This window comes from Rhipicephalus sanguineus, chromosome 11 (genome assembly GCF_013339695.2).
Source record: "Rhipicephalus sanguineus isolate Rsan-2018 chromosome 11, BIME_Rsan_1.4, whole genome shotgun sequence".
NCBI lineage: Eukaryota > Metazoa > Arthropoda > Arachnida > Ixodida > Ixodidae > Rhipicephalus > Rhipicephalus sanguineus.
In genome coordinates, this window is record NC_051186.1 from 56,275,998 (window position 1) to 56,295,040 (window position 19,043).

At 44.5% G+C, this 19,043-nt stretch overlaps 1 protein-coding gene and 1 non-coding gene across 3 annotated transcripts in view; one reads left to right on the top strand and one right to left on the bottom strand.

Annotated features, from left to right (window-relative positions):
• The window catches only part of LOC119374338 (U4/U6.U5 tri-snRNP-associated protein 1), a 32,412-nt gene that overhangs the window by 12,346 nt on the left and 1,023 nt on the right, over positions 1-19,043 (top strand). Inside the window, exons 11-21 of one of the 2 annotated variants that reach the window (XM_037644414.2) lie at positions 216-275; positions 1,035-1,153; positions 2,274-2,368; positions 2,509-2,636; positions 3,389-3,556; positions 3,671-3,775; positions 4,961-5,045; positions 6,232-6,322; positions 13,983-14,205; positions 15,381-15,502; positions 15,602-15,679. In XM_037644414.2, coding sequence (XP_037500342.1) covers positions 216-275; positions 1,035-1,153; positions 2,274-2,368; positions 2,509-2,636; positions 3,389-3,556; positions 3,671-3,775; positions 4,961-5,045; positions 6,232-6,322; positions 13,983-14,205; positions 15,381-15,502; positions 15,602-15,626 — 1,221 coding nt within the window. In that variant the 3' untranslated portion in view covers positions 15,627-15,679. Of the gene's footprint in view, positions 1-215; positions 276-1,034; positions 1,154-2,273; positions 2,369-2,508; positions 2,637-3,388; positions 3,557-3,670; positions 3,776-4,960; positions 5,046-6,231; positions 6,323-13,982; positions 14,206-15,380; positions 15,503-15,601; positions 15,680-19,043 lie in introns of those variants that run through there. The other variant, XM_049410980.1, reaches the window with a different exon arrangement.
• LOC119375673 (U6atac minor spliceosomal RNA) lies at positions 11,211-11,333 on the bottom strand. The gene has a single exon (XR_005180422.1). It is a non-coding gene; the product is annotated as a U6atac minor spliceosomal RNA (small nuclear RNA).

Genomic DNA, 19,043 nt, shown 5'->3' on the forward strand with positions numbered 1-19,043 from the left:
CGTTTTGTTCAGTTAATTATTGTAGTACTAAATATTAACAAAATTGACACCTAATTGGTTAGGCTGTCAAAGAGCTTGGGCTGTGTATAGAGGTTCATGCATGCATGGGTTGATAATGTGACACCAAGAATTCAAGCACTCTGTGTTTTAAAGCCGGCACATCTGGACGTCCTACGTTTCGTGGTTGTTTGACACCATTCGCAATTACTTTGCAGGACAGCCTCATCATGCCCGCTCCTCAGATTGCCACCGAGTACTTCACTCCCGATGAAATGGTAAGTGACCCTTCTTTTTCCTTTATGTGTTTCCATCGGTTTTAACAGTGGCTTGATTTCCCATGGTGTACAGGGAGGCCTGGTCTGAGACCAAAAATCTAAGACAGCTTTTTAAGCGTAGCTTTTATGAGTTAACAGAGTTCGGGGGTGGTGGCATCATATGCGGAAAAGCCGGCACTGGCGAGCGTCCAGAAATGTGGCCCTCGAATGTGTACTTTGGTGTCATTAGATGAAATTACAGTTTATATGTTGTTATTGAAAGTACAGTACTAACCGATCGAAACGGGAAAATTTAGGGCTAAGTAATGCCCGTAGTTTCGTTTCCAGCGTTGACAGTTTGTGTGATATCGGCGTAATTTTGACTTGAATACTTGTATCAGAGCCAACGTTACCCTTACCGGCAAGATTTGTGGCGAAATGGCCCAGTTATCACGAGCAATTGCTCATAGCAGTCGAATAACAGAGGGCTGAGCTAGTTGGTAAGTATTCATTCTAAAAGACTGCGCGTGGAAACACGAACACAAGAAAGAAGTCAAGACACCACAGATGCCAGTGTTTGTGTTGTCTTGATTTCTTTCTTGTGTCCGTGTTTGCATGCCCAGCCTTTTATGATCGTAGCAGCCGTTATACTAAAAAAAAATTGTCACATTTCTATGTAGCTTGGCATTTGTATGCAATAAGTGCCCTTGCCAATTACATTGGAATGTTTTATGCTGTGAGATTTTGTCTTATAGACTGTTATGTGTACTTTCTCCCCAGGCGACATTTAAGAAGACCAAAAAGAAAGTGAGGAAAACGCGCAAACGTGAGACCTTCAAGGCGGATGATCTAGCTCCGTTGCCTGGACATGAGGATGACAAAAAAGACCACGGATCACGGTAATATGCTTCTGAGTTTATTACAGCTTTTTTATATATTACAGTGGACCAGAACTCGAGCACTACAAGTAAGGCATTCTGTGTACAGCATGTAGAAGGACAGGATACTTTAGCATGTCATTTGCCTCTATGATGATCGCAGTTGACTGTTGAGCTAGGATCGCATGCTTTTTAGAGGCAGGCTACGAGTTTTGGTGAGCAGCTGTGTACAGTAATACCTCGTTATCTCGAAGTATTAAAAACCAAAAAAATGTTTCGAGATAAGCAAAGTTGCTGAAATTGAAGTGAAAAGTCGAGTTCTGTCTAAAAACTTCACCACTACTGATCAGCTATCTAACAGGAGTTTCTAAGCTGTATGCCATAGTGCATGTGTGCTTAAATGTGAACCAAAGTGCGATTTCTGTTAACATTGACGATGGATGCTTTTTTTTTTATTGCGAGTTTGATGCCTTTTATGGACAGTCTCGGCTGGTTTTTGCCGTCACCGTCGCCAGCGTCATGCTCCGTATATGTATAAGTATGTGTATATATATAAAAGTCCCAAAGAAAAATAATTCAGAAAAATGCTTCCGAAGTGTGGAATCGAACCAGCGACCTCTCACTCTGCAGTGCGTGGCGCTAACCACTACGCCACAAGACGCAGATCCCTTAGGTATCTAACGGCGAGCGTTATATACGCACCCTTTATCGCAGTACTCAGAGACGGCAGGCGTTATAAGCGTTTCTTCATTACCAGCGAGATAGCGTGAGGAGCGCAACGGGTGCATTTAAAAGTCGCCGGCCAGCTCGCTCGCTTCTAATATGTGCGCAGGGAGGACCTTGCCCTTCCGCTGTCTGCTCGCTCGGTAGTTGCTGCCGGGGGGGCAGATGTTTCTGCAGCGTAGCAGTGCGTCCATCACGGGCTGCTTTTCTTGCTATCGCATTCATTGCTTCGCCCTTGCGGCGAAACTGTGACTTTTTTCATTTATGTCCAGTTGTTGAAGGTTTCTATGGAGGCAGACTGTGCTAATTGTGAATGACGGGCATAACTTAAGGGTTCGACGTGATGTTGAGGAGCATTTTTTCGTGTTCTGGTATGACATTTATAGTAGTCATATATCGCCCCCTTTTGTCACCATAGACGGCGCCGCGAGAACAACTTCACGGAACCCGTCTTTGTGAATCCCCAGAGCCAGCAGTTCTTTGATGAAGCCGCAAAGCCACCTGAGGAGGAAGGTGAGTGAGCTCGTGTCTATGGCTTGCCTCAGTGTCCTGCATCTGTGTCGTGTGTCTGTGTCTGTGCAAATTTTAGTTTGGCAGTGCTTGCGAAGGCAACTTATCGTTTTGCTCACGTTTGCACGTTTGTCCTCTTTCAGACGTGGTTGGACCGGACGAAGACTTGACTGGTGTGGCAGTGGAAGAGGATGACACAGAGCAGACTCTGGAAGCTGCGCTAACGAAGGCGAGGCGGTTGCGTCTCGCCGAGGGAAGCTCTGTGCAGAAGGTGGGCATGCGCTCGTTGCAGCGCGTTAGTAGTTGCATCTTGCCAGCCTTTGTTGCTGAAGGAATGGTGACACATCTATTTTTGTATTGGTCAAAGAGACAGTACCTCACACTCCTTGCACAATTAAGGATCTCACTTTGCAGCTATGAAGCTATGAAAAGGAAGAATGGCATTTCAGGTTGATCATGAAGTTGCCCTGCATCATCAATGTCACTCCGGCGTGATGACTTAGAGCTAAATTTGCTGATAGCATGTAAGGCTAGGTGTGATGGTTTACTACATAAAAACAAAATTACGGCGCCATAGTTTGGAAAATTCGTGTGTGATCCTACTCGTTAGAACTTGGACCGAACCATTGTCCGAGCCTGTGCTGAGTCCAGCTGAGTGGTATTTTCGAGATTCCGAGAGTGCGCCAAGCAAACAGGTGTATATATTGTGAATCAGTCTGAGGGAGATTTGGTTATTTTGCCAAACTGTGGTGCTGTGTGCATTTCTTATGGCTATATTTTTGTGTGGTCTCTTGTTTGATGCCTTTTTTGGCCAAAAAGTGAAGGTGGGTGCCGCGGTCGTATAGCACAGTTAATTGGAGTTAGTACAAGTCAAAGCTATCAGTACTACAAGTTAAAGCAATAATTCTTTCGACGTGTCATGTTGCATATTTAGTTGGCATCCTTTGCTGTATGCAGGTGTCTGGTTTAGGTTCACAACTGTTTGTTACAGTAAATAGTTCATTCTTTTGTTCTTTCAAACAGATAGCAGAGTCTGCACGATTGGCACGCGACCAAGATGATGGCGAAGACAAAGCAAACGCGGCAAAAGCCATTGTGCTAAACTCCACGGCTGAATTTTGTCGAACTCTTGGCGACATTCCCACGTACGGCATGTCTGGAAATCGTGACGAGGAGGCTGAGGAGCTGCTGGTACGCGATTCCTTCGTATCTTTGTCAGACGCCGATTGCGTTTTTCTGAACTAGACTGTCAGAAGTGCTGCAAGTGACCTTTCCTATCTGATAAGAAGCCTGGCCTTCTTGCAGGACATGGACATAGACAATGAAGAGGAAGATCAAGAGGCAGGGGATGCGGCGAATCGCGGTGCATGGAACGAAGTTGACATTGAAGAAAAGCCTGTAGAAATCAAGGTACCACATTTCGTACTGATCTTTGATTCATTTGCCGTTACCTTGAACGGAGAGCATATTCCCAGGAAAAAAGCGCTGTGTGTGGAATGTTTCAAAAGTCGGTGCATTTACATAATTTATTTTGAGTTTAAAAGCAATGGTAATGTTTGAGTGAAGCAACTTTATCACAGTCGAGTGTAACCAGTAACGTTATCTGCACACAGCTGCGGATGAGATGCAGAACTTGATACCAACATCAGGCCTCCTTCAAACGGTGGTTTGGTGCTTCTTTCTGTTACAATTGCACCATTATTCTGTCAAGGGAAAGAGTTTTCGAGCAAGTTTCTCTCTGTACATGGGCTACATGCAACGTGGGCCAGTGTTCCATGCTTTCGTCGGTGCATTGGTGTACATAGTATTCAAGCTATGTTGTCAGAACACATGTGCATGAAAGGAGCCCAGCTGCAATACTTGCCTCATGTGACACGTTTTGGCGGTGGCAACATATAGTGTGTTGCGGCATTGCTTCAGTGGTAATTACATTAATGTCAAAAGTCATCCTACGATGGTTTCTCAAAATGTTTGGCAGCACTGCATGGGTAAAATGGAAGGCAACAAGTTACTGGACGTGCACTGACTTCTTGCCAGACGTTGTCTGTGTAGTGGTGCCACGCCACTGCGAACTTTCAATGAATTGCCAAGTTTTCCATTCTGCAAGAATATTAAGATATGTGCGTGTCTTACACAGGGGCGGCGCCAGGGTTTCTTACTGGAGGGGGGGGGGTGGTACCTAAGAACAGTGAGCTCCTTCAGGGAGGCGGAGAGGCTGGGAACTTATGCGCTGTGCTTTGAATATGTTTGCTGTTGGGAGGGCCAAGGGGGGGGGGGGCAGACCTTAGACGGGCAGCTGCCCCCCCCCTCCCCTCCCCTCGCACACCCCGCAGGCACTGCCCCTGGTCTTACACACACCCTACACATGAACCTGAGCTTGTACAGCTGCAGCATAAAAAAAGTCAGTGCAAGTGACCTTCTGGATCATCTACTTTCTGCCGGCCACCCCTGCTTTAAAACATAAATTATGCCTGCTGCTCATCATTGGCAAGCTTGGGCATTAAGTGGCGTGCATGGAAAGTTTGCCACATTTGCTGTCAGTCACTTGTGATCAAAGCGTGTCATGAATATTATATCTGCTGCTTCTGTTTTCAGGACCGTGAGAAAGAGCCTATTTTAGAAGAGGAACCTGACCTCTCAATTGGCATCTCCGGTGCACTAAGACTTGCAGTGAAGAAGGGTAAGATTATTAAAAGTACATCATGCAGGGCTTTCCGTTGCGGAGTCATCTTGATGTTCCTTGTTTCTTGGAATGTCTCTGGTCAGGGCTGTGACATTTGTAGGAGCTGCACTTGTATTAAAAATTCGCTCTATGGTTGCTGTGAACTGTCACGGGAACACTTAAAAGGTAACTCTCATGAAATGCGTCGTCAGACATTACTGTCTCTTCCACAGCTGCTTCACTTTGTGCTGAGGTAGTATTGTTTTCTTTGACTTATCAAACCTAAGTTCCCAGAGCAGGAATTACGTTGAGTAGGATGTAATGAATATCACATTTAAAAAACCAAGTCTGGCAGATGTCAGTGACAGTAGCAAGCGGCAAAGTTTAGAGCGGCATAGTTCAGTTTATTAAAAAAAAAAGTACCTGTTGTTGCAGCTGTGTCTAATGCTAAAGAACTTCCTTCTTAAATTAATAACACAGAGAGTGAACTTTCCCATTTATTTGTTTTGCCAAGAATAGGTTGAGCTCTATGTGCCCATAAAGTGCAAGATTGAATTTGATGTGTTAGGGTGATCTGGCTATAATGGTATGAGAAATAGGTCAAATGCATTGGCTAAACGCATGCATGCTTCCGACAAATGTGAAGCGATTTCTTTGGTAGTGGCGCTCTCTGACAATGACAGCTGTTGACCATGTTGCGATTTCTTTCTTGCATCACTTCGACTAGGCAGCGCACAAAAGGGCAACAAATACGTACACATAAAAAGACACAAACACAAGCGCTGTTCCTTTTTTTTTTCTTAAATTAATTTAAGCCATTAACGTTAATTTAAGCCACCTTTGGACCTTGGTTCACATACTACCACTGTACGTATAGTCAAAGCTCGATAAAGTCAAATTTGACAAGAATACCTCTCTTAAATTTTATATTTGTTATGAGTATATGAATTCATTATACATTGATATCAGCCAGAAACAAATCATATTTGTTTTGTTTTATGTAGTAATATGTTGAATTGATGTTTGTTGTGGATCGGCTGTATTGATGATCTATGAGCTCTCCTCAATGACATCCCTGATCGAACCTAGCTGAAGCCTGCGTGCTGTAGTTGCTTGATTTTAGCGATGCGTAATGAATGCTCGCTGCGAAGCCTCTCTGCTTGTGGCTCTGGCATATGTGTTGACCAAATGAGATGCCCCACAGGCTACATCGAGACTGGAGAGAAGAAAATCGAGGAGAGCAAGAAGCACAGTGACCTGCATGCACAATCATACACCATCGAGGAGAAGTTCTAGTAAGTACCTGTGGACTGCCTTTATGTTAAAAAAAAAGCACAAATAAGGTTTGACAGTGATAGAGGCTGGTAGGAACGACCAAAGGTGACTGGACAAGGCATAGACTTTGAACCTCTTTGACAAAATCAACCAGTGATGTAGCCGGGAACATAGGCGTGCGCAGGGTTCCCCTTCAGGGGGGCCAAGGTTCGTTGCAGCGCCCCCCTCCCAATTATGTCAATGTGTGGCGCTGACATTGCACCCCCCCCCCCCCATGCGCACACCTATGCCTGGGAAGGTACCTAAAAAAATTTGTCCACACGCCTAAAATCAACAGCAGCACAATACTGGCTGTTCCAGCTAATAAATACAAATACAAAAGCCACTTGTATGGATGAAAACAGCTTTATGTCATTAGCAACCCCTTAAAGGAGCCTTTAATCTTTTGTTGTCCTTTTTATTGTGTGGTTGGTACTGATTACATACAGTATAACCTCATTCAACGTAACCTGAAGTGACAGGGAAGTTAAAGGCGCACAGCATAGTAATGCATGAACCACCAACTGGCCCAAAGAATTACCATCCTATGACAGGGGAGATATGTTGCATTTGACAGTAGTCTCATTTACAGAGAAAGACGTGTAGATGCACAATTGCGTACAAAACCACCCAAATCAAAGTTGTTCTGTTTAAGCAATTTCCATTTACCGAGAGTCTTTGTTACATTAATCACTTTATGCCGCAAGGTCAGTAAAAGCATTTACTCGCAGTGGCTAGTAGTTGCAGATGTTGCAGCATGTGTAATGATCACTTAATAACTAGTAATAAACAATGTTTCGTTAAGCATGATTGAATTATGCTCTGACACGTTTTCTGAATTGAAGCTAGTGAGGGTTTTGAGGCATATTCACTTGGCAAGATAGATATGATCCTGATGCATGCTCTGCCATTAAATAGCAGTGCTATTCCACTTTGCCTGTTGATCTATTAAGTGAGCAAGGCTCTGTTCTTCTTCTTTTTGTGATAACTGCATGTTTGGGAGGATATACCTAAGAATAACCATAAGAGGCAGCTGCATGTAGCAAATATAAAAACGTACTAACAAATTAAAACAGTCACATAGAAAACCGAAGATAATTTCATAAAGAGAAAATAATCTCGTAGTAGAAACCTTCGATTCCCGCAACCGGCTCCCGACGGGGCTTCCCCGTCCGTTGACGTAGCGGTGATCACGTGGCCTCGCAGTGTGGCGAGAGTTAAGCTCGGTAGGAAAGGGAGGGCCGCACCGTGCTGCGAGAGCCGAGGGCGATGGCCGAGGATGTCGAGGTTCGGAGGAGGGGTGAACCTTCGAGAAACGCGCCAAGATGGGGTGTGGGTGAGGCTCTCAGTGGAGTATAAAAAAGCGTGTCAGTGTCGGTGTTCAGGAGTTTGCGCTTTCAGAATGGCAGACATTTCTCGTTCTCCCGATGAAGCCGCCCGACGTGAGCGTCAGCGACAGCTGACGCGAGAACGGGCGTGTCGTCGCCAAGCCAACCGCGATGTTCGCGCAAGGGAGGCCGAAGCTAAGCACCAACGAAAGGAAGACTTGAAAAACATGGAAGTGCGATATAGCGGGATGAAGGAGGGGCATCAGCACGCACGAACATACATAAAGTATGGTTGATCATACATAATGGTTGAACCCCCTCCCCCCCGAAAAAATGTCTGGCTACGCCCCTGGGCATCAGCTTCACTCTCTCGGGTGTTCGCGAGGTGGAGCTGGCTGGATTATGATTATCTTTTTGTTTATGTCCTTGCTTTTTAACATTTTAGCGGCAGTCAGTAACCTTTTATTTTCTTATGTCAACCGTTTAGCAATGTCGCCTATTCAAGCTCCGCGCATCGTTCTCGTCTGATCAATCTTGTCAAGGAAGCAACGCACGTGGCTTGAGAGGTTCAAATTTCGCGCGTTCCGCATCGCCACTGCTCGTAGCGCCCCCGTGTACTTCGCCACCGACGCTACGGCACGCATCTGACGCATTGCGTGCAAGGTGTACGTGGTGGTACCAGACGCTGTACCTCTGCCCTCATTAATTATCTTCACTTTTGGTGAAGGCACGTATCACCTTCCTCGCAAATACTGATTGGGCCAACGTTACTAGAACAAACTCAGTTTAAAAGCTCCGCCGGAGAGGCGGTCCGCGTGGCGGTCGTGAGAACTAGTGGCGCTGCAGTCACGTCTAGCTCCCCGCGGCTGGCGCTTGTGATCGGCGCCGCCGATGTACGAGCGCACGCGGGTTACAGCGTCGTCTGCGCTTTGTTAGCTCGTCATTTTTGCGACTGTTCTTGACCAGGCTTAGCGTCTTGTACGAAGACACGTGCATGATGTACGAAGCGTAACGAGGGCGAACAGATTAACAGTGCGGTATGCCGACTTGCTTTGCGCCGGGCTGCAAGAGCGGCTACCGCAACGACGACTCCGCTTCACGACACTTCTTCGGACCTCCAAAAGACCCTACGCCATTCAAGCTTTGCATCACAAAGATAGAAAGCTTACTGCGAAATGCAAGGTCTGTGACGTTCATTTTGAGAGTGACGACATTGTAAAGCACTATCGTCGTGTCGTTGCGGGACAAGAAGTTTTGATCCCACGTGGAAAGTGGAAACGCGCACCCGGTGCCGTGCCGCGCTTGTTCCCAGCACTTCCACCCCACATTTCAAAGCCAAAATGTTCGGGGTTTAGGCGCAAATCCCCCCAAAACGCATGGCGTCCCGCGAGAGTCCAGTGCCCAGTTTGGAGGAGCCGCCAGAAATAGAACAGCAAAACGAAAGGCAGGCGATTACCTATATACGCTACCGAGACTGAGGGTTGCATCACACTGACATTCGATCAGTTGTCAGCTGTCGCTATGCCTTCAAAGCAGTGGATTTTCGAGAGATTTTACGACGAGGTATTGAACAAGATGCGCGGAATATTTTACACTCGCGGGCTCGGGAACGGGCTGCTCAGCGCAAAAATTTGGCACGGTACACATAGAAAAGACGAGGACCAGCGCTGGTCCTCGTCTTTTCTATGTGTACCGTGCAAAATTTTTTGCGCTGAGCAGTTTAATAACTTAATACCAACTAGCCCAATCCCACACTTTGCTTCGGGAATGGAGACTTACTTGTGCAAAAGATGATTGTAGTTGGCGAGCAGTTTAACTGCGTAGTGAACGGCTACAGCACGAAACGCAAACGGCTGTCGTACAGTGTAAGAAGTGCTGCGGGCATGGAATATCTGCTCGGTGAAGTCGGAAAACTGAAGTTCAATACTGACGACTCTTCTAGCGACAGAGTACGTGCGAATAACTGCTCGGTGCTCACATCACGGCCGATCTGTTCGAATTGTTTAAGGCACCGTAGAAGGATGCGACGTATCAAGATGAGACATCGAAAATACAACTATCCGCTGAAAAAATTGCTCAGAGTCGACATCTATTCGACGTAATAGCACACTGAGATTTCATTTACCGAGTTCTCGTAAAATTTTCCGATTCTGGGTCAGTATCCCTTTAACCGTCGCGAAAACGTATCTTGTAAACATTGCAAAGCATTGGTAATGTTTTTGGAGAAAGTTTCTTTCAATAAATTGTAGACAACATGAGTACTGTTTTTCTAGGACGTTTCTGTATCTCTTGCCCCGCCACGGTGGTCTAGTGGTTATGGCTCTCGACTGCTGATCCGAAGGTGGCGGGATCGAATCCTGGCCGCGGCTGCTGCATTTTTGATGGAGGCGAAAATGTTTGAGGCCCGTGTGCTTAGATTTAGGTGCACGTTAAAGAACCCAGGTGGTCTAAATTTCCGGAGCTCTCCACTACGGCGTCTCTCATAATCATATCGTGGTTTTGGGACGTTAAAACCCCAGATATTATTTATTATTATTATTATTATTATTATTATTATTATTATTATTATTATTATTATTATTATTATTATTATTATTATTGTTGTTGTTGTTGTTGTTGTTGTTGTTGTTGTATCTCGAGTAAGTACGCTTCTTTGTACTCTATAAAGGCTTTTACAAACGTGTTGGGTTGTTTTTGGTCTAGATAAGACGGCAGCGGCTAAAATTGTGGTGGTAGTTATAAAAATTACGCTGAAAACCATCATTGGCTTAGAAACTCATATGCTTGGAAGTTAAGCGCAATGTAGACAGCTCGAATATTGTCACAGGGTCATGACGTCGACAAAGGCAGCAGTCAGCAGGTCCGAGATGAAACTCTTCATTTGGCCTAACTTGTGGCCGGGAAACTGAAAGTCACACGACAGAAATACACTGATAGCGGGGAACAGAGCGTCGACCGTCGATCAACTGACAAGCGGTCAAGCGCGGCGGCTTTTATACAGGCGCTATCGAACTTTCCAGCGATATCGCTGGTGGTGGCGGTATCTCTCGACAAAGCTGGAACATTCGCGTGCGGCGCGCAATGTTAACAAAACGATCTACTACAATCGCGAAGCTTCTCGAACACTGCTTCGCGGACAGCGTCGAGCGTTGATAACCGTCCTTGCTGGTCAAACCCGAATACATCAAAATAAAACAAGAAGTCGGCGTGGCAATATAGACCGAACATCGATTCTTAGCCATTCAATGAACAACGCACGCGGGCCAATGCATACAGACGACCTTATGCATATCCACCTAAGTATCCACCCAACTAGTACAATAAGAAAGTTGCCGCGCAGTTGCCGCGAGCAACTGCGCGGCGGACCGCAGCGTTATGCTGTGGCAGCAGACGACGCGCCGATAGTGGCGCAAGACGGAACTGCAGCGCCGCTAGTTCTCGCGACCGCCGTTCGGACCACCCTCCTCCGCTGGCGGAGATGTGGAGCTTTGAAACTGAGTTTGTTCTAGTAACGTTGGATTGGGCACATTGTATTTTTGGAAAAAAAATGTGGTTAAGTGCCGCGAAGTAAGCGGCTGTGCCTTAACCGTATGTGTGTTGAGGCCCAGGGGCCATTCCGTCCTTATCAAGGGGAGTGCTAACCGTCTCTCCTTTTATACAACACGTCAGTAAGTGTACGCCATCGGGTATATATAGTACCCCCGTTTCGACCTCCCAGTAATTGCGACCCCGTTTGTTGTCGCGTTACCGCAGCTAATTGATGTAGATTACATGGGTTTTCTTGTACTCTTCCGATTGCTGAGGCTTCTGCGGATTGGCCTTTTAATTGAAACCGGCGGTATCTGCGCGTTTTTAGCGCGGTTTAGCGAAATAGTAACTGACCACGCGAGGCCCATCCGCGTGAATTATGCAAACTTGGTTGTCGCGATTTGTGCGTGGAAGAAAACGCGCCGCGTGAATCGTTTGGCACTTTCTGGTAACTGAACGACGTTTTAACTATATGCTGCAATACAGCTATTACAGTGACGTATTGTTTGTTTACTCGTTTATTTCTTGTGCGCGATTGTGGCGCGCAGGGCGAAACGCCTGGGTGCACTGTGCGCGGTAGAAACGAGTGTTACTGTCGTCACAGCTTCACAAATCTCGTTTCTTGTCGTTTTAGTCGACTGGAATGGTGTGTCGTACGTATTACTTTTATAAATTGATTATGGATTAGTAATTAATCTGACCTTCAACGATGCACGTAATTTTTACTTTTTAAAGGCAACAGCCTTCAAACGAAAATGTAATCTAGACTATCGTTGTGCATTGTATGTCATCATCGATGCTTACATGGATGCGACGGAAGCGTATTGTGTCAAATTCTAACCGTGTTGCAGAAGTGGCGCGAAATTTGAAACATTGACTGGCACAGTGCCTCGGTTCTCCGCTAGGTAGAGCTAGCTTCCGATCACTGGATGTAAGTTAGCTCAGCTAGATCAGTGGTGCTATTCTGGACACTGCCAAATTTCGTAAAGGCGAAATTTAAGCCAATCAGAGAGGCAGTGGCAGCCCTCGAGGCCAATCAGAAATCGCCATTCGCGGAATTTGAAAATGCCCAGGATATCACCTCAAGGACAGTTATGCGATTTTTTACGTTTCATTCAGTGCGGAAAGAATGTTTGAGAAGTAAGTTGACCTTTTTAGATGGGAAGGAACTGTGTCAGTTCAATTTATACTAGACCAATGTAAGCAAAAGAAGATTAACAGTTCGTTAATCTTCCTTATAGTTCTGTGTAATCATTACTTCTTTAGCATAGGTGTAGCGGGAAAGTCAGGGGCGTTAACTACCCTACCCACCCCCGCCTGGAAAATTTTGGATTTATGTTCATATACGCACACGCACGGGGGGTCGACGCTTCCCCCATTCCTTCCATTCGATTATGCCCCTGTATTCTAGTTCATGCATCATTAAAGGAGTTGAGGCATGCAAACATGGAAAAAAGAAATCTTAATGGAATTGTTTGCCTCTCGCATCTCTACATGGCACTGACTTAATTGTCCAGGTAATACCATAAAAATTCCTTAGATTCTGTACAATGCCTAAATGTACTTACTCTGATGTTGAGTTGCTGTACCTTTCAATACTGACTACTCTGTGACTTTGCTTTATGTACCGTGTTGCTTTGTTTATTCATGCAGGCATATTGTTATGAATGTTTACTTCATATTGTTCTGACATGATGCCCCTCCTGCATGGGCCCTTCACAGGCCTGCAGTATTTTTGTAAATAAATAAATAAATAAATAAATAAAATTTAAAAAAGACAACACAAAAGCCGTTGTTTGTGTTCTCTTGATCTCTTCTATTGTGTTTGCACGCGTTCCTTACCTCCTTTTATGATGAGCTTTCTGTCGCTCTAAGCTTCATTTCTAGTTTATATTTCTCTTGTCTCTATCGGCGATATTGAGCTTTGCTTTTACGTTTTCTTTTAAAAATTGTTCAAATAGGAAAAAAGGTTCACTGATGATTGCGATACTGCCTAATGCGAATTCTGAGCGCAGCTTAGTGTTAGGGCAAGGCCAACTGTGTTTGAAGTTTTGGCTTTCCGCAAGATATCGACTGCACCATAAATCATAATTTTTGCGAAATAGGACAGCACCCACTACGCCATTATTCATCTTTCTGCGGATAAGCGAGGTACCCGCTACACATCTGTAAGGTATTGTGTGCACTTTGTTGATGCTGCATGTGGCTGATGATGAAGAAGAGTTACGGCTGAGCACTTTGCAGTGGGTGGAAAGCATTAAACCACACACTCGTGCAATTAGCATTGTGTGATGACTGGTTGTTATTTTACTCATCTGCCATGCTATACATAGGTTAACGCAATTCCTTGCCCGACATGATGCCTGTGTAGGGTCTTATTGCAAATCAGTTTCAAGCACCAGCGTAGCTCTGTGGTAGAATACTCGACTGCCACGCAGAGGGCCCAGGTTCAAATCCCATTAGATCCTGGGTATTTTTTTCACATTTTATTTTTTCATGTCTATCGGTTACACTACCGATGGCAACGGCGACGGCATTGCCGCTTCAACGCAGGAATGTGTGCCTAAGAGCCGTGCTCTATAAAAAAGTCGAGCCCCTCAGTTTGCCTGATTCTTCCCTGTCAGTGATTTATATTCTTTTATTTGTGGATTGTCCAAGCTGAAGCAGGACTGTCTGCTTTCTTTTTTCTATTTTTGAAATTTTAGTCACGCTACAACATTAGGATTAGTGCTAGGGCACGTTGCAGGTGGCAGCCATTTTTTTTTCTTCTCTTGCATCCATACAGCGATGACGACAAAGCGAGCCGCCGAGAGCGTTACTGCGGCCCGGTGTCAGACTTTAAGGAGAAGGACTCGTACAAGCCGGATGTGAAGCTCGAGTACATCGACGACGGTGGACGGATACTGAACGCCAAGGAGGCTTTCCGCTACCTGTCGCATAAGTTCCATGGCAAGGGCTCAGGAAAGAACAAGGTCGACAAGCGGGCAAAGAAACTCGACCAGGCCGTGGTATGGCACTCTTTTCTAACCTTTTGCGACACAGTTTGCCATTTATGTGTGCTAGTGGCAATTAAGAGACCACTTCTGGGCTCATGGTAAATTATAAACATTGCTACCTAAACTTCTTATATATCACTTGTGGTTGAAATATTCTGCTACGCGCGATTACCTTAGGGAAGGTAGTACCATGTTTAATGAGACGTTGGATGTGGGGCATTTCACCAGGAATTTCAAAATATATTTTAATTCTTTTTGGGAGTGCTTGCTGCCCGCAGATTAATATTGCACATAATTTGAGTCGGTCATTGAATTCGTCTAATGAAGCAACATGGCATGACTAACTGTACAATAATCAGATAATTATATCTATGTTGTAATTTAAATTAATTGCTGTGAAATACAACATAGTGTATTCGAACACTTCAAGTCGCTTTAAACTGAGTCTCCAGAACTTTGCCGTTAAATTGTGCAAATTTCATGCATTTATAAACAGTCTATCAGAATGCATGTTGCAAGGGGCTACACAGAGGAAGAAAGCATAGGAGGAAGGCAGATTATTTTATCGGTGACCCCGATTATTGATATCTATTGATATTACCTTTGAGGTCCCGTAAAGTATGCTTTGCATTTTGCCATGGCAGCTTAGCAACTAAGGCATTGCACCACTAAGCACAGGGGTACAGGTTTTACTCCCAGCCACGGTGGTCACAGTTTGATTGGAAGGGTGGGGGAACGCATAGATGCCAGTGTACTTAGATTTAGGTGCACATTACAAGAGCTCCGGCGGTTCAAAATGAATCTGGAATCCCCCACTACTGCATGACTAAAGATGTTGTGATTTTGGCACATGAAACTGCTCTATTTGCGTTTTATTGGGGACCTTGCATGAGGCATTACATGAAAATTAGAAGTAAAGGTGGGATGAATGTCATATTCTTTAAGGGAGAACGGCAGTTTCACCACTGGTGGATGCGACCTATTCTTGTATCCTTGAAAATTCCCCCATGTTCAAAAAAAAAAAAGGAAAACAAAAAGAAACATGAAAGCAAATAAATTTCCTCCTATGCTTTCTGAGATTTTCATCGATGTTGCCTTAACACGGATGTATGTTGACTTTACTTGGTTTAGATATTGTCTCGTGTGACATGCTGAATATTATTTCTTTGCACTGATGCCTCTTGCAGAAATTGAAGCAGATGAGCTCCACTGACACCCCACTGAGTACGCTCAAGTTACTTCAAGAGAAACAGAAAGAGTTGCAAAGTCCATACATCCTGCTTAGCGGAGGATCGAAAGCACTAAACCAGTGAGTCACATCTTTTTGATGCATAAAGTGCAGCTCACTTCACTTATTTTGTGCAATTCTGGTGGCCACTGCTAATGCAAATTTTCTATCTTTTTTCAGGAGTTCGCTGATGAAGCCAAAATAACAGCTTGGATCGGTTTTATTCCTTTTCACTGTAAATAAAAGACCGTAAAACATGGGATGTCTTGTGTTGTCAAAATAAAAGCTGAACATCTGGATGTTTCCTGTATAAGGAACCGAATTTAATTCCCCATATTTTATACATGTAATTGCTGATTCCTGAAACTGCGTAGCAAAAAAAAAGAATAATAATATCTGGGGTTTAACGTCCCAAAACCATGATATGATTATGAGAGACGCCGTAGATGAGGGCTCCGGAAATTTTGACCACCTGGGGTTCTTTAACGTGCACCTAAATCTAAGTACACGGGCCTCAAACATTTTCGCCTCCATCGAAAATGCAGCCGCCGCAGCCGGGATTCGATCGCGCGACGTTCGGGTCAGCAGTCGAGCGCCATAACCACTAGACCACCGTGGCGGGGCTAGCAAAAAAAAAAAAAAGAAACCCATACAGGCGTCAGATTTGGGCAATGTCTGTTGCACTGTTGCCTATGCATGCTTTTATAACAATGTAATAAACATTGCATAGTCCCCCCTATGTAATACCCCAGAAGAGGGACCTTTAAAGGTTAATGGGTGATGACGATGTAGGGCTTTTGTGGCTGTCATGCAAATAAAGAAGCGCCCGGGGACGAACTCCAAGACACATTTATTAGCAGTGTTGTAGGCGTTACTGAAAAAAAAGTAACTAAATACGTTACTCGTTACACTATAAAAAAAAATCGCAGCATATCCACGGAGTGAATGATGATGAGTGGGCGAAGCTGCGGAGGTTCATCGGTAAACCGTGAATCTTCCGTGAATTCTGCCCAGTACATCATCACCGACGTGAGATCGGGCGCGTTTATACTAAAGGTTCGATGAGAGTTATGACGACTTGCAGCTCACTTTAATTTTACATGACGCTGTGAATTTTCATTGTTTAGAAAACCATTGCTTTAGAAAACATCTGGCGTCTTTCGTTAAGCAGCTGGCGTCTTTTCGTTTTGCTTTAGAAATATCTGGCGTCTTTTCGTTTTGCTTTTAAAAAACATCTGGCGTCTTTCGTTGGTTTATTTCATCAGTCAACGGCGTTTTGAACAAAATTTTTATTGTTTAATCACGCACAGGAGAAATCTCACCAGGCACTACTTTGGAGGTAAACAATGGCTGCTAATGGGAATGAGAGACAGAAGAAGTCGGCTTTTAGCTAACACTTACACTTCTACTAACGTTTCCTACTGGAACATGCCAATGGCTGCTAATGGGGAATGAGAGACAGAAGAATTCGGCTTTTAGTTAACGCGCACGCTGCGAATTTTTTATTGTTCAACAACGCACAGGAGAAATCTCCCACCGGCACCACCTTGGAGATCAAGATCTGGTACTAGCGTTAAGACTGGTTACGCACTACGACGGGGACGAACGGGTGCCGCTTTAAGGAGCTTCGCCCCTAAAAAGGAACGCGTTACCGCCCTACGTTACTTACAAAAAAATGTAACGCGTTACCGTTACCGTTACCGAAAAAAAGTAACGGACGTTACCTCTGCCGTTACTCCGCAATCATAAATTTTAATCGATGTGTCTTTGCTGCAGGAACCCACAATAACAATAATTTAAATCTGAAATTAATTTCAGATTTAAATTATTGTTATTGTGGGTTCCTGCAGCAAAGACACATCGATTAAAATTTATGATTGTTTATGTTTCACGTAAAACTTCTAACCCAAACAACGAATATACGCAAAATGCTGATTTAACGAGTATTACTTGCTCAAATGTACCGGACGTTAGCAATGGTATAGTGGCTTAAAGTTGCCTTTAGAGTTACGTGTGATGGCTTCTGACTCTGGCACATGGTGAAGCCATTTTTCTCAATGTGACATTATACAGAATATGAGATTCAATCATCAACGCTATTCGCAAAGAAAGCATCAATGAAACCTCAAGAAATTTACAATAATTCTGATGGTGTGCTTCTGCTAGCAAAATAGATGCGCGAATTTTGTAGTAGTATAGAAATGCTTAAATGGGCTAGTCACGTAAAAAAATATCTGTGCATAAACATTTTTTGTTCACTTTAACCTGAATAATTACCGCAAAAATTGCGAGCGTTTATGTGAGGGTGTTCAAGATCAGCCTCACTCGCTCAGGAGTTCAATAACCAGAAACTTCGCTGCAGTTGCAGATAGAAAAAGCAAAATTTATTTTTAAAACAAAGTTGATAAGCCTTATCAACTTTGTAGCTACTATACCATGTCGCATATTTAGACATTTTTCAAAAACAGTTTCGTTATCTCTACAAGTTTCAAACAATGTTACTTTACTCTTTGTTGCGCATAGATTTCATACTCAAAATATCTTCTTTGTAATGATAATATTTGTGTTTTACAACGTCGTGAACTTTTGAGAACGATTGGTAATGAAATTGGTCCCTCCGGATTGAATATGTTTGATATTTCTTCCCTCGTAAATTATGCAGTTAATAAGAAAATTAAGTTCGTTTTCGGGCTACTCGCATGGGACCATGCATAAAATATAAAATATTCAATCAAATCTAAAATATCTTTTTCGGATCCGTGTCGATCTCTCGTGGAATCACCCGTTTCCAATAACCACGATTAGTACACTAACTGCGGTAATGTCTGCCGTGTAGCCACCTGCAACCGTGGTTAGCCAGCCGTTACGGTTGTTAGCTTAACCGCGGTTAAGGCTGTTCGTGTGACAGCGGTATTAAACTAGTGAGTTAAAAAGATTTTTTGTTTTTGAGTTCGCCACACAGAAAAAATTCTACGTTTCGCGTCTCGCTCGCATTCTTTTTCAGGGTTTTTTTCCAGCCGGGGGTCACGCCTATTCTCCACAATAAGGCGACTCTCGATCGGCAGCGCACCTGTAGACTGGTTGACATTGCCGGCTGTCGCCTGGATCGGCCAGAATTCCACAGAATGCCGCTTAAGTCGACGACGTGGGAGTTGTCGAATTCGACGCGGTGGTCGTTTACCATGCTATGCTCAGCGAGTGTACTCCTTTGTCACGCGAACTTGCGGACATCGTTTTTGTGTTGTCGCAGCTAGTCGCAGCCTCTCGGGGGAGTTCTTCGTTTCCCCCACGTAAAAAATTTCACGATCAGCACGTGGTATGGACCAGCCCTTGCGCTTTCTCTTCGGACGGCCTGTCTTTTGGGCACGAAAAGGCGCAGGTGCCAGCAATGCATCTGCTACATCCACTTCCACGAGAAGCATGTCCGTACAGTTTCTCATGGCGAATTATGCGGCTTTCATGAAGCTTTGTGTGGCGATGGCCCAAACCTCCACACAAGGAGTCGGTGCGTCTTAAAAAAAAGCGATTCCGCCCGTGCTTTCGTGGTCAATGCCTGGCAGGCCGACAGCAGTCCGACGCTGCGACAAAAGAATTTGTCATATATATATATATATATATATAT